The sequence below is a fragment of the Mus caroli genome, chromosome 10 (genome assembly GCF_900094665.2).
Source record: "Mus caroli chromosome 10, CAROLI_EIJ_v1.1, whole genome shotgun sequence".
Classification (NCBI taxonomy): Eukaryota; Metazoa; Chordata; class Mammalia; order Rodentia; family Muridae; genus Mus; species Mus caroli.
In genome coordinates, this window is record NC_034579.1 from 109,720,502 (window position 1) to 109,734,469 (window position 13,968).

The following is a 13,968-nucleotide window of genomic DNA, read 5'->3' on the forward strand; positions in this document are numbered from 1 at the left end:
CCCCCCCGCCCCCCCCACCACCCACCTTCTCTATGCTCAGGTGATCTCACAGACGCCCCCACACACACACACACCACCCACCTTCTCTATGCTCAGGTGACCTCGCAGACCCCTGGACGCTGCCCACTGAGGCCGAGTGTCCAGAAGAGTCAGGCAAGGCTGTGAGGCTGTTCACAGCTCCCGTCCCCAGCAGTCAGTTCTAACACTGTATGGAAGGACACCCACTGTGGGTTTCTTACCCTCTGAGCTTTTGCAAGTTCTTCCTTCAACCTTTCGTAGCCCTTCTCTCTAACTTCCAGAACAGATGGGCTTCGTAAACGGGACAGGCTATCCGTGCTCAACCCAAAGATGTCATCATTGCCAGAAGCCTCGGTGATGGTGGCGCCCTGCAGAAACTCCCTTTCTGCATTACAGCTGTCCTTTCTGGAGGTTAACTTCGTGAGCCCTGATGCTACCGCAGAGGCTACCGATGATGCTGGATCCGGACCATGAACGCTGTAAGGAGAGAAAGCTCAGGAGTTTCACAGTGAACCAGCTAGTCTACATCTCATTACAGCAGGTCCTCATAGCCGACACTTCAAGAGCTCAACAGCCACGTGGCTCATGGCTATCACTTACACTGCACAGGATTGCAGGCTCAAGGTTAAATCACGTGTCCTCTGTTTACCTAGGGCCCACAAGCCAGGAACGGATGACTAGAAATCAGACACACTGAAGGACCTGTAGAAATTGTATGAAATTTCTACAAGTTGTATCAGAACAGCCATACTTACACATTTACACACTGCCTGTGGCTGCTTGCAAACCATAAAAGTAAAGCTGAAGAATTGGGACAAAGCCTGTATGGCCAGGGCTGGGGCGGCGCCTCGGTGGTTAAGAGTACCGGCTGTTCCTACAGAGGACACAGTACCCGCATGACGGCTGACAGCCATCTGAGACTCAGTTCCAGGGGATTCAATGCCTTCTTCTCGCCTCTACAGGTACCACACACATGCAGTGCACTGATACACACGCAAGCTAGACAACCATATACAAAACATAAAAGCAAATAAAATCTTAAAACAAAATGAAACAACACTATATGGCCTGCTAATATAAAAATAACTTTTATTTGCCTAAAGTACATGTCGTCTCTGAGGCTTACTGCCTCAGACTGCTAACCTAGGCCTAGTCCCGGAAGCTTCTAGCTTCCGTACAATCTAACCTAGGCCTAGAATGTTTCAGCCTCTGAGACTTGCTGCTGAATAAGCTCACCCTTTCTGAACTCTGGCTGGCTGGTTTAACTCAGCTGTCCTGGCTCAAAAATCTTCTCCATGATAACTGATTCAATCTGGCTTCTCTCGCCTACTCCTGAATTGCTCTGCTTGGCCTCAAACTAACTCTGACAATCTGTTCTAATCTTCTGGCTCCTTCTCCTTCTCTATCTTGTTCTGTCTTCAACTGCATCTAGCTTGTTCTCTCTCTGAAACCTGTCTCTGTACACCTGTCCCATTAAACCTGCCTCCTTTCCTCTCTCCACTGCCCCTCAAGTAGCTTCCCTCTCCTCTCTCTTCTCCTGAGAGTTGTCAAACTATTCTGTCAAATCTTTCTCTGATTCATCACTTTGTGGACACTAAATGAGACATCACTTTCAAACATCGATGCTTCCTTCAACAAACTCACTTCACCTTCCTTGTTTGGGATTAAAGGTGTGCACTTCCCCAATACTGGGAGTCAAAGGTGTGTGCTAGGGCTGAGGCACCGCAACTAGAAACAGGATTTTGAGTCAATAACACCATCTCGGGGCTCACAGAGTGAGCAGATATCCCGAGACATGCTAAACCTAAAGCATGTTTTGGTCTGGTCATCTGCATAAACTTGCCAATTCCTGGTCTAAGGATTAAAATGCATCACTCCACATGCGTAAACTTGTATTATCCAAATTTTCTAAAAAGAATAAGACATGCAAAAATAACAATAACACAAAGTAAATGTGCTGGTGACCTACCTGATATTAGATACTTCTGCACAGTTTAAATGCCTGGGGGATGAATACACAGGTTGTGTAGGAAGATCAGAAAGATCTAAGGCATTGGCCTGGAGAGGGGCAGCGCATAACGTGGAGGGGTGTGGCCGGTAGATGACGCTCGGGGAGGTAATCTGCTCTTGGGATCCCGGGTCACACACACCAAGAAGGTCTGGAGAAGTAGGCGAAGCAAGGTTCACTTCATGGAAGCCTTCCAAGGGGTCGTTAGCCATAGCAAAGGCTTCATCATAGGACAACCTAAGCTAAACACAAAAGACCATGGTTATTTCTAGGGACTTACTTCAAACAAAATCAAAATACATAGGCTGTAAAACAATCCGTATAAAGCATGAGCTTACAATAAAATACAGTTAAGGGCTGGTGAGATGGCTCAGTGGGTTAGAGCACCCAACTGCTCTTCCGGAGGTCCGAAGTTCAAATCCCAGCAACCACATGGTGGCTCACAACCACCCGTAATGAGATCTGATGCCCTCTTCTGGTACAATAAATAAATAAATCTTTAAAAAAAAAATACAGTTAAAACAACAAACAACAACAAAACGTCTAACTGCTTAACATTTACAAAGTGATCTTGTGGTAAAATACTACCCAGAAGTAACTTGGGAAAGATGTGGAAATGCAGAAATGTTGTCTCAGTCGGTACAATTCAAAGGCATGAGAGGGAAGAAAAGGCTTCTTAATTTCTTATATCTATATATTTCATCTATAATCTTGGTTAGAAACAGCAGAAACAACAGTGAAGATAATGGTTTTCGTCTTGAAAACATTTCAGATTCCATAAGAACTTCCCAGAGCTGCTCTGAGGCAGCCCTCATGACCAGGTGTTAACATTTCTGAGCCCCTGTGAATGTTTACACAGACACATGGACATATACGCAGCCAAGTCCAGCTAATCATAAAATCCTGATCAAGATCTTCAGCCTGTGGTGGGCGAGCACTGAAGAAGACAGTCCCGCACGGCCCTCAGAGTACCCTGCTCCTCCGAGACATTTACTCCTCAGCCGTTAATTACAAGTACACTTTGATTTCTACATCAGCAGGAAATTACTTTGTACGGCGTTGTCCAATAATTTTGCAAAGTTTATACATAAAATATAAGACTTGTCTCTCTCAAGTTGCTCTCTTAGTAGTAACGCTAGGAGTCTTGTAAACCAATCTTTGGTGTTTTTTCCCTACAGGGGAAAAAGTCCAGGCTCCCCTCCAGTCCTCCTACAGCAGCTCTTGGATGACTGTGAATGATTCTGCTCTGAGCTTCAAACCCAAGTACCAGCTGCGCACATCCCTTCTTCCACAAAACACAAAAAACATTCACACACTTGTAAACTGAAAACTTGAATTATCCCCCATCGCCAATAAAAAGCCTTAAAAGATATCCAGTAGAGGATAAAAAAAAGAGTATAGAAAGTCCTGAAAGAAGACGGTAGACACAATACTGACACTCTCTCAAAATTACAGATTAGTACATGGTCATGTGTGAACAACCAGAATTTTACCAACTAAATCTATATATGCCCAACTTCAAAGTAAGTAAATTTACTAATAAAACATTTATTAACAGCAAATGGCAATTTCAGTCCTCAAAGTTTAATTCAATACAAAATATTTATTGTGCTTCTAAATCTAGGGTAGGGAGAAAAGCACAAACTTATAACTGTACATGAACTATATGTAACTGTATTACAGCGTACACACATACACTGTAACACACATGTGTAGTCAGAACTGGAGGGTTACACTAAAAACACAACCAAAAGCATTCTCTCTAGTGGGAGGGAAAGCCAGGCAGAGCGGAGGGCATGGGGCCAGGCTTCTCTCACTGGTTTTCTACAGGTTAGAACTGTAACTGGAAACGTGAGGGATCTTTGGAAAGTCAGTTGTATGATGCTCTGCTGGGGCAAACACATGAAGGAACATTTCCTTAAAGTGGACATGGGTGTGAAAGACTCAGAGACATGAGAAGGAACCTTTCGCTGAAGCAGACGCTGCAGAGAGGACGTTCTGCTAAAGCAAGCACATTAAAGGACATGTGACGAAGGATTCTTTGATGGCAACATACATATATTGGTCTGCCTTGCATTGTGTAGTTGAGCTGCATTTGTCAGGACTCTACAGAGAGAAACGTACCACAAACCTTCTGGTGGTGTGCTGCAGTTTCTTGCCACTTCCACAGACTCGGGCTGATTGGATGCACAGTGCCATGGGAAGGCATGTGGAGGACACATGATGTTTGGAGGGTATAAATAGGACTCCACGGAGTGACCCGAGACAGAGCTTGGCTTGCTGGTACAGCTAGCTGTGCAGCACCTGTGGGTCCTGAGTTGTCGCTGATCGGGAGGCACAGCTGAGAACAGCTGAGGCCTGGCTGTCTCTGCCACCACTGACGACTCCTGTGTGCTATCCCGACTCGAGGCAGATAGATCCTGGACTGCTGATGTATCTGTGAGGTGTTTGTGAGTGGATCGAGCTGCCCCTGCCTGCTAACCTGTGAGCTGAACTGCTGCCAATTTCCAGACATCACAGACGGAGTTGCTCCAAAGAACCTTTCTAAACAGGTCCACTTCCCCCATTTCCTTTCTTTCCCACTACTTAGGTAGGTGGTGGGCTAGAAGGGAGGTTAAGGTGTTTAAGTACCATCATTAAAAAAAAAAAGGTTTGAAAAAAATTACAATTACAGGAAACCATATGAATATTAATTTTTTAATCTCTGGAAGTAAAAATGCCTAACATAAAGATGGTAGCTTAATCAGGAAAACGTAAGTACCTTATGTGACGCTAAAACAATAAGGTAAGTAAACCCTAACAATGCTGCCTAAGGACGGAGGCAGTGAAAGCGTCACCGCTGTCCCCAGTGGTCAGGTCAACAGTAATACTGATGCTTTTATTCTAAAACTACTACACATACAAAACCAAGCGCGTAAGTTATCTTAACGTCACTTGTGACCAAGACGTTTGTAGATATGACAAGGGTTTAGTAAAAATACAAAATCAAAAAAGTTGAATCTTACGGAGTCCTTAAATGACGAACTCCAGTTCTGCCCTCCTGCAGTAGATCTGCTAGTGGGTTTCAGAACTACATTGCCGCTCACTGACTAAAGGCCCTGATGCCCTTGTCCCTGTTGTGATCTCAGTAGCTACTGTGAGCCTTGTCTAGGTCCAGTGAATTTATATTTACTAAGGTGGTTTTTTATATATATATTTCCCTCATGACCTAACCAGATGTATTACATACCAGAATGCAAGGATGAATTGATTTTCCCTTTTATTTACCAATTTTAAAAATAATGAATTGATCCCAGTGCGTCTTTGGTGTTTCCTAAATGTCACAGAAGACACAGAAAGCAGGGCAGGCAAAGGCTCAGTCAGTAAAGAGCTTGGTCCCAGACTCCATGGGAACAGTGGGATGTACTGGGGTGCTTGTAATCCCACAAAGGTGGGAACCAGGAGGGAGACAAGAGGACTCCCCAGAGCTCTGCCCTGGGGGGCTCCCTCAACTCTCATCCCAGGCAGCCAGCCTAGCCTGCAGGGTGACTCCAAACTAATGAGAGACCCTGTTTTAAAGGACAGGGTGGATGGTACCTGAGCTACATCCAAGATCAACTTCTGGCCACACACACACACACACACACACAGGGTTGGGAGAAGAAAGAACAGGAAGGACAAAGAAACCAAGGCATTCGGAGTAAAGGCATTAAGAGTAAAGCCATCCTCCACCCCAGCCCCACTAAGAACAACCACAGAAAGACAAAGGATGCTCAGGTGTCCGAGGTATGGCCTCGGCACTCATGAGAAACCAATGTATCCACGTAAGACACAGAGAAGGGCACTGACTCTGCTTGTTAAATTCCCAGAACAATCCATGCATGCCAGGATCGCACACCTCTACCCTGGTTTCACCTAAAGGGAGGAAAACTGAAAAGCCACCCTGAGGAGTGTGTCTGCCTGCGATGCTTCTGCTCTGCTGATACACCGCGACAGTGTCTAAAGTCAAGTCTCCTTAAGGTTAACTTAGCTCTGGGATAGAGAGGACCTGCTGCCTTTGCAGGGGACCTGGGTCTGGTTTCAAACACCCACATGGTGCCTACAACCACCTGTAACTCGTTCCAGGAGCTCTGATGCCACCTTCTGGCCTCAGAGGGTACTGCATGCCTGTGGCACATAGGCATGCAGGCAGACCAAAGCTGACTTCTAACCAAGGAAAAACTGGTCAGAACAGTATGTTCTGAGCACTAATACGCTCTTAAAAAAAAGACTTATTTATATTATGTATGTGAGTACACCATTGCACTCTTCAGACACACCAGAAGAGGGCATCAGATCCCATTACAGATGGTTGTAAGCCACCATGTGTTGCTGGGAATTGAACTCAGGACCTCTAGAAGAGCAGTCTTAACCACTGAGCCATCTCTCCAGCCCCACTAATACACTCTCGGTGGTACTGTGTTTCCTCCTAGAAGACTGTATTCTCATACCAGAAGCAGCAGCCAGCCTCTACCAAAAGTAAGCAGGGATATGAAGAAAGTCCCATGTATTAACTACTGATGCCTAGCAAAAGCCAAACTTCTTATGAAAACGACATTTTCCTACGTAAAATTCACACTTGAAGAGAAAACCAAAGTATCACTAAGATAACTGAAATCATCCGGATAAGCTATTGGTAAACTATTCTCCATGAAGCATCTTAGAAGTTGGGCATGCTAACACACGCCTGTGACCTCACCATTCTAGCTAAAGCTGGAGGACATCTGCTTTGAGGCCATCCTGGGCGACATAAGAAAACCTAGTCTTTAAAAAGATATCTGTATCTGAGTACATCAATAAATACATATAGATGATTTAAATGGCAGCTACAAACTTGATACATATTAATAATCCACATGAAATTAAGAAAAAAAATCACTTTCCCATTAACAGTGTTTTCCTGATCTGACTTCTCTTGACAAGTGAGAAGTGGAGAAAGAACTACATTCCCAATCCAACTCCGTATATCTGAAAATTAATTTGATTCTCTAATTATAAAACTTGTTACAAGAACTACACTTCAGAGGTTAAAAAAAAAAAAAAAAAGTTATATGGCATCAGAGAAGAAACACTAGTGCCTGAACAGGAAAGCTACCAATCTCAGTTTTAAATTTTTTTTCTAGGTTTTTATTTTTATGATTTATTTATTATGTATACAGTGTTCTTCTTGCATGTATGCTTGCATGCCAGAAGAGGGCACCAGATCTCATTACAGACGGTCATGTGGTTGCTGGGAATTGAACTCAAGACCTCTGGAAGAGCAGCCAGTGCTCTTAACCTTTGAGCCATCTCTTCAGCCCTTACCTTTTTAAAAATATTGTTATTGTAACTATGTATGATGTGAGTGTGCACAATCCTGAGAGTGTCAGAGCACCCGAGTTGGGGGTCAGAGGTCAGTTTACATAAACTCCAAGCTAATCCAGGCTAGAGTGAGACCTTGCCTCAAAACACCAAAAGGGATTATAAGTATTACTTCCGTCTTTCTTCTATTCATTATTTACCAACCACTGAAAGATGCAGTAAGGGCTGAGCTATATATCCCCAAACCCCACACAGACGTTTTGGGGTTTTTGTTTCGTTTTGTTTTGTTTGTTGTTTGTTTTGGGTTTTGTTGTTGTTGTTGTTGTTGTTGTTGTTGTTTTTGAGACAAGGCCTCACTAGGTAGCCCTGGCTGACCTACAATTTCTATGTAGACCAAGCTGGCCTTGAACTTGAGTTACACCTACCTCTGCCTCTAAAATGCTGGAATTAAAGGAGTGAGCTACCACACCTGGCAAGATACTTTTTTTAATTCTCTGATGACTTTCTAAGTTAGCGTGACTTTTAAAAAATTACTTTGCTACTTCATGAGTATGTCATAAATTAAAGTGTTACAAATCCCACCTATTAGTCCACTTCCTTAAACACCTCCATCCAACGACTTCCAGTATCCACAGAAGTATGGCCACCAGCTTCAGCCGCGGGGAAATCCTGAAGCCAAGGTCTAAGAATGGAGCAGTGGGCAGACTCAACAGATGACGTGTGGCTGTCAGAGTCAGTGACTACCCTGCAGGCACAGGCAACGAGGGGAAGGGGAAAGCTATCTCTCTAAGGAGAGTAAACTATGACTTACACGATAAATGCTAAGTAGGAATCCACAAGATTGACAAGGCAAGAGACTAAGACAGGACACTCGGGGAGTAAGGGCCTGACAGGAAGATAAGCAGCAAAGGAAAAGGGACAGAAGCCGACCAAGCAGGGTGGGCAGCGAAGGGGCAGACCGCTACACGGTTCACTTAACATGAAAACGTTGCTTGCGTTTATCCTGAAGAGTCATACCTACAGCCTGGGAAGCATAGCCAACCTATAACAGGAAAACGAACTTCAAGCTAATAATGGCTTTAACTAACGGCAACTGGCTGAAATGGCTACCTACACTATAAAGGTTAGATCAATGTCAAGGTCATATCCTGGGACTCTCTAGAACAAGAGTTTATTTTTGTCTGCATATATACACGGTCTGGCTGAGCATCACAGCAGCCTTTAAAATGGTCTCAATCCCCATTTTACAGAAACAGACTCAGAGACACTCAGTAGTCAAGATCAAATAGTCAGCAAATAAGAAGATGAAAGCCCTCAGTGTGTCTGCTTCTAACTGACTCCGCTACATTAAAAACACAGTTAATGTAGAAAGCCTGAGAGACAGGAACAGCAGAATCGTGGCTGACCCCACCGCTGGTCACCGCTGTTTTGTGTCCTTTCTCTCTCCCTTCCCTGTTCTTGGGTGCTATGCTCATGTCTTCCTGAATTTACTACTTAGTTGACATTTTTTGCCATTAGAGTTGCCATAATGTGTGTATGTGTGTGTGTGTCCCTGTGCATATGGGGACCAGAGGACTGACACACACACACTCTCTCTCTCTCTCTCACATACACACACACTGGCTGGCGCTCATCAATTATGCTAGACTAGGCAGAATGGCAAGCTTCAGGTTTGCCTATTTCAGCCTCCCCGATACTGGGACCCCCAAGTGCAGCCACCAGACCAAACCTACGGTGGTTAGACTGAGTGATGTCCCACAGGCTCTCCTATTTGAACACCTGGTTGTCAGGCGTTTGGGGGACGCTGTGCTTAGCTGGGGGTTAGTGTCGCACATCCTCATCTATGTCCCGTGCACGCTCTCTGCTTCATGCCCATAGTCACGATGGGGTATCTCAGCGCCCCGCTCTGGTGCCTGCTGTCATGCTGTCCCTGCTAATAGGGATTCCTAGCCTGCTGGAACTATAACCCAAAATAACCTCAACTATAAGCTGCTTTGGTGGTGGTCTCATAGCAACGCAAAAGTAACTAATACACAATTTTGTACATGGTTCTGGAGCTCAAACTCGGGCAAGCGTTTTACCGTCTGAGCCTTCTCCACAACGATCCTTGCAGGACGGTGTACGGCACAGCGTGTAAACTAAGTACATGGTAGCCTGATTTTACTCAAGTCCGTATTTCCCGAAGTCCCCTCAGCTCTCATTCCCAACACTTCAACCTCTGCTGTTAGCTCAATCTCAGTGGATTTCCCAGCACAGTCCCTCCTGGATACCAAGCCCAGTGCTAAGCTATAAACTGAGGTAAGATAAAGTGAAACCTGCTGCTGTCCAGGAGCTCAGACAACTGCCCGCCCAAGCATGCATCCAGCTCACAACGCTCCCGAGACTGAGGCAGGCCGATCTCTGTGCCTGGTCTACAAAGCCAGGCCCAGGACATCCAAGGCTGCACACGGAAACCCTGTCTCAAAGAAACTAAAACAAATAAAGAAAAAGAAGTAAAAATATAAATGTAGCACAAATATCAAAATTAATACATAAAAGGGTACAGTAAAAGTAAGCTTTCAGCATTATATAAGCGAGGGAAGAAGGAAGGTTACAGAATAAAAGAAGCCTGGGCTCTAGCCTGGTGGAGTGAGGGTTAGGGGTGGGAGTTAAAGAGAACACTGCAGCAAAGGAGACACTAGTTAAATGAGTTATCCCAAACCCTGAGGTTTGACTTTTAAGGTATCAAGTAGATACAGTAGTGAAATTTGTTGACCTGCATTGTACTGGCCAAATGTTTTGCTTAAAATGTATCTTCAAGAACAATATTCTTATAACTTCCTACTGTCCTTACCTCACACACACCCGTGCCTACCTCACACACACCCGTGCCTACCTCACACACACCCGTGCCTACCTCACACACACCCATGCCTACCTCACACACACCCGTGCCTACCTCACACACACCCGTGCCTACCTCACACACACCCGTGCCTACTGTCCTTACCTTCACACACACCCGTGCCTACCTCACACACACCCGTGCCTACTGTCCTTACCTTCACACACACCCGTGCCTACTGTCCTTACCTCACACACACCCNTGTCCTTACCTTCACACACACCCGTGCCTACTGTCCTTACCTCACACACACCCGTGCCTACTGTCCTTACCTTCACACACACCCGTGCCTACTGTTTATCTCTGCTTCCACCCCAGTACCCAAGTACCTATAGATCTTTGAATACTCAACAAAATGTATACGTAGATTTTCACATACATATGACATATATATATACATATGTACATGTTCACACACACACACACATATCCTCCTAAATTGTTTCTGTTGTTTTGGTAGAGGCTGTTGCTTTTTGCATCCTAGAGACTGACTGAGCTTGTAGTCTCACAGGCTAAGTAAGCTAAGCAATCCCCTCTACCCTGAGCTATATCCCAGGTCCCTCTAAGCTTTGAGGAACATATTATATAGTATATAAGAGTATCGTAAGTTCCTACCTTCAACTTTTTATAGCTTCCTTTAACCCCCGCTGGCTTGCAAAGTAGATACTCACTGAATATTTTATTTAAAACCCTCTGGTGACATAAGAATTACATATTACACTCAATAGAACTATCTCATAAAAGCTAAATTAAAAGCAATTTTTCAGCATTACGACCTACAGATGAAGTGGCAGAGCAGTAATTAAGACCAGGCAATCCTTCAAGCATGAACTGGTCGGACGTCGTGACTAAGAGCAAACAACGTCGGCGTCACAACCTATACCACAAGAAGCCGTGGGTTTATGACAGTTGAAGCCCTGTTACCGAAGCTGCCTGACTTCTAATCGACCTGCCAGCTATCCGATCCTGGCTAAGCTACACAATCACTCGTGTATCAATTCCCTTAGCTATGAAAAGCAAGGGGATATAAATGACCTATCTCTTGGTTGGTGAGGGTACATGAGCTGGGGCAAGCTTAGATCAGGACTTCGAACTCAGTTTAACAGTGGCAACAGGGATGTCACCATCGGGACACTTGGGGTAGTTTTTAATCAGACACACAAATGGCAACACCTTCCACTGGCATGCCCTCTAAATGCAAAGCTCTTTTTTCAGAAAGCATAGACCAGTAGCATAAGGAACAACAGAGTTTAAATCTCCATTTGAGGTTCTCAAATAATTTTTAATACTGGCTTTTCGATCAGCCACTATAAATGACAGCCATGTACTTCGAGCAAGTTATTTTGATTTTCTGCACTTCGGTTTCCGGGTTTGAAAAATCTGATAAAGCTATCTATGACCTAAAAAATGGCCTGAGGACCAACAAGCCAAAGTAGCCTCAAACAACAAGCCCACCAGCCCAGTGCCCAGGCCACAGTCAAGCTAACACTTCTTGCTTCTTCCCCCACCCTGCAGCACCCCCCCATGCCCCATCTCAACAGAATTTCCAGTTAAACTCATATCCCACCTTTATAAAGTTCATGTTGGGGGCTGGAGAGATGGCTCAGCGGTTAAGAGCACTGACTGCTCTTCCAGAGGTCCTGAGTTCAAATCCCAGCAACCACATGGTGGCTCACAACCATCCATAATGAGATCTGATGCCCTCTTCTGGTGTGTCTGAAGACAACTACAGTGTACTTACATATAATAATAAATAAATCTTTAAAAAAAATAAATAAATAAATAAAGTTCATGTTGGGTTGAAACAACCCACAACTACTAAAGGAGCAACTGCTGACATTTGAATGTGTTTCTACAGAGTATGCTCAATAAATTATTTACTCACCCTGTCTCGAAAAACTAAAAAAAAATTAAATAAATAAATAAATTATTTACTCGAGGTCGCATGCTTGGTGAGAGATGGTTCTGAAAGTTAGGCTGTTTTCGTTAGAGCTAAGCCTCTGTGAGACCTGCTCAGCAGAAAAGCATGGGTTATCTAACCCATACAATATATACAAAACTAACGTTATATCCAAGCTTCCATTCTGCCACGGAAAAATATGAGGGGTGGGCAAGTCCCAGTAGTTTTTCCATTAAAAAAAAATATTTGTAGGGCATCCACGTATACCGCAGGGTAGAGGCATAAAGAAACTCTGAGGCAAAGAATATGTCTCAGAGTATAGAATTACACTGATTCAAAAGCGCAGCTGCATTTAAACAGAGACATCAAAGCTCCACAAAGAAACTGAACATCAACCAGGCCGTGGAAGGTGAGAATCATTCGCTAGCACAGATGACTTGCTATGTAAGCAATGAGGCGTTTCATCAAGCAGCTCATTCACAAAAGTAGGCATTAATTCAAAACATCCTTGGACCGGAAAGAGAAAAAAGTTGAAAGACGTCTGTCTGTCCTTATAGTTAAGAATGCATTGCTGAGTAAATCTGTGTAACTGTTAAGTTCCAGTTAATATATTCATTCCCCTAGGGCCTTGAGGAGTAGATTCAGAATGTAGTGTCTATTCAAACATGAAAAGTCCTCTGAAAACGCACAGTCCTGGTAAATAAATAACACATGCTAACTGAACAAGGCCCCATAAAACTGGTGAAATATTTAACAGTATCAAATATTTACAACGATGGGCTGCATACCTACTCTGCCTCCTTTTCCTCTCGAATCATTGTTTAGAAACAAAAACTTAAGAACAGTGTAATGGACAGAAACCGGGTCTTTCAAGAGGTTTACAATAGAACGGTTTGTTTTAATCCTCTTATCGGCCTCTCCTCCAATTATGCAATCATTCCAGAGCCAAAAGATCACAGGGCTCTTTCCCTTGACACGGGGGACACGGAGGAGTGTCTAAACAGGTAGGCTGGGAACAGGCAACATTTCCTTGAAACTAAAGCGCCTCTGGGGCACCGGCTCTAACTCGGAGCAGAGTGCTCCAGCCAGCCATTACGGATCGATGTTTTTAATCCCCAACAACTGGCAACTCTTCGCGTGCTGCAGCGTTCACCCGGCACCATCCTCTCCCCAGCCTCGCTATTCCGCGGGCGGCGGGGGGCGAGCGGCCCACGCAGGGGGAACCGCTGTTCTCCCACTCCCGGGGTCCCGATTCCCGAAGTCAGGCCCGGCCGAGCGCGGCGGGGAAGACCCCGGGAACCGGCGACCCCCGCACATCCACAGCCAACCGCGCCGCCCGCGACTTAAGCAACTCCGCGACCGAGGCCGCGCGGGCCGCCAGGTGAGCGCCGGAGCCGCCGCCCTCCGGGTCCCCGGGGCTCCGCAGCGGGCGGGCGGGCGGACGGGCGGGCGCGGTCCGCGCCCTCCCGGCCGCCTCCTGCACCTGCCCGGCCGCGCTCCGGGCCGGCGGGACGAAGGCGCGAGGCGAGGCGCCGAGGGGGCGGTGCTCACGCCGCCCGCCTCTCCCTCCCGCCGCCGCACTCACCTGCCGGATCCGCCGCGGCCGCCGCCCGCGCTCGGCAGCGCTCGCAGAGCCGCAGGGTGCGCGTGCCCGGCTCGGGAGATGCGGAGGACGGCGGCGGACAGACGCCGCTCCTCTCCGCCGCGGCTGGCGCTCTGTGATGGGAGCCGAGGGAGGGAGAGCCGACTGCGCCTGCGCCGAGCGCCGGGCGGGGAAGCGGCCGCCTCTCCCCCGCCCCCGCCCCGGGAGAGAGGGCGGGACTAGAGGCGGGGCCGGGA

At 46.1% G+C, this 13,968-nt stretch overlaps 1 protein-coding gene across 3 annotated transcripts in view; it reads right to left on the bottom strand.

Moving 5' to 3' along the window:
* The window catches only part of Rab3ip (RAB3A interacting protein), a 45,847-nt gene extending 31,947 nt beyond the window's left edge, over positions 1 to 13,900 (bottom strand). For 2 of the 3 annotated variants that reach the window (XM_029482489.1, XM_021173888.2), the window contains exons 1-3: positions 13,715 to 13,900; positions 1,988 to 2,268; positions 240 to 495 (exon numbers count right to left, since the gene is read on the bottom strand). In XM_029482489.1, the coding sequence (XP_029338349.1) occupies positions 240 to 495; positions 1,988 to 2,238 (507 nt within the window). In that variant the 5' untranslated portion in view covers positions 2,239 to 2,268; positions 13,715 to 13,900. The remainder of the gene's footprint in view (positions 1 to 239; positions 496 to 1,987; positions 2,269 to 13,714) is intronic. The other variant, XM_021173891.2, reaches the window with a different exon arrangement.
* Positions 13,901 to 13,968: the final 68 nt, after the last annotated feature.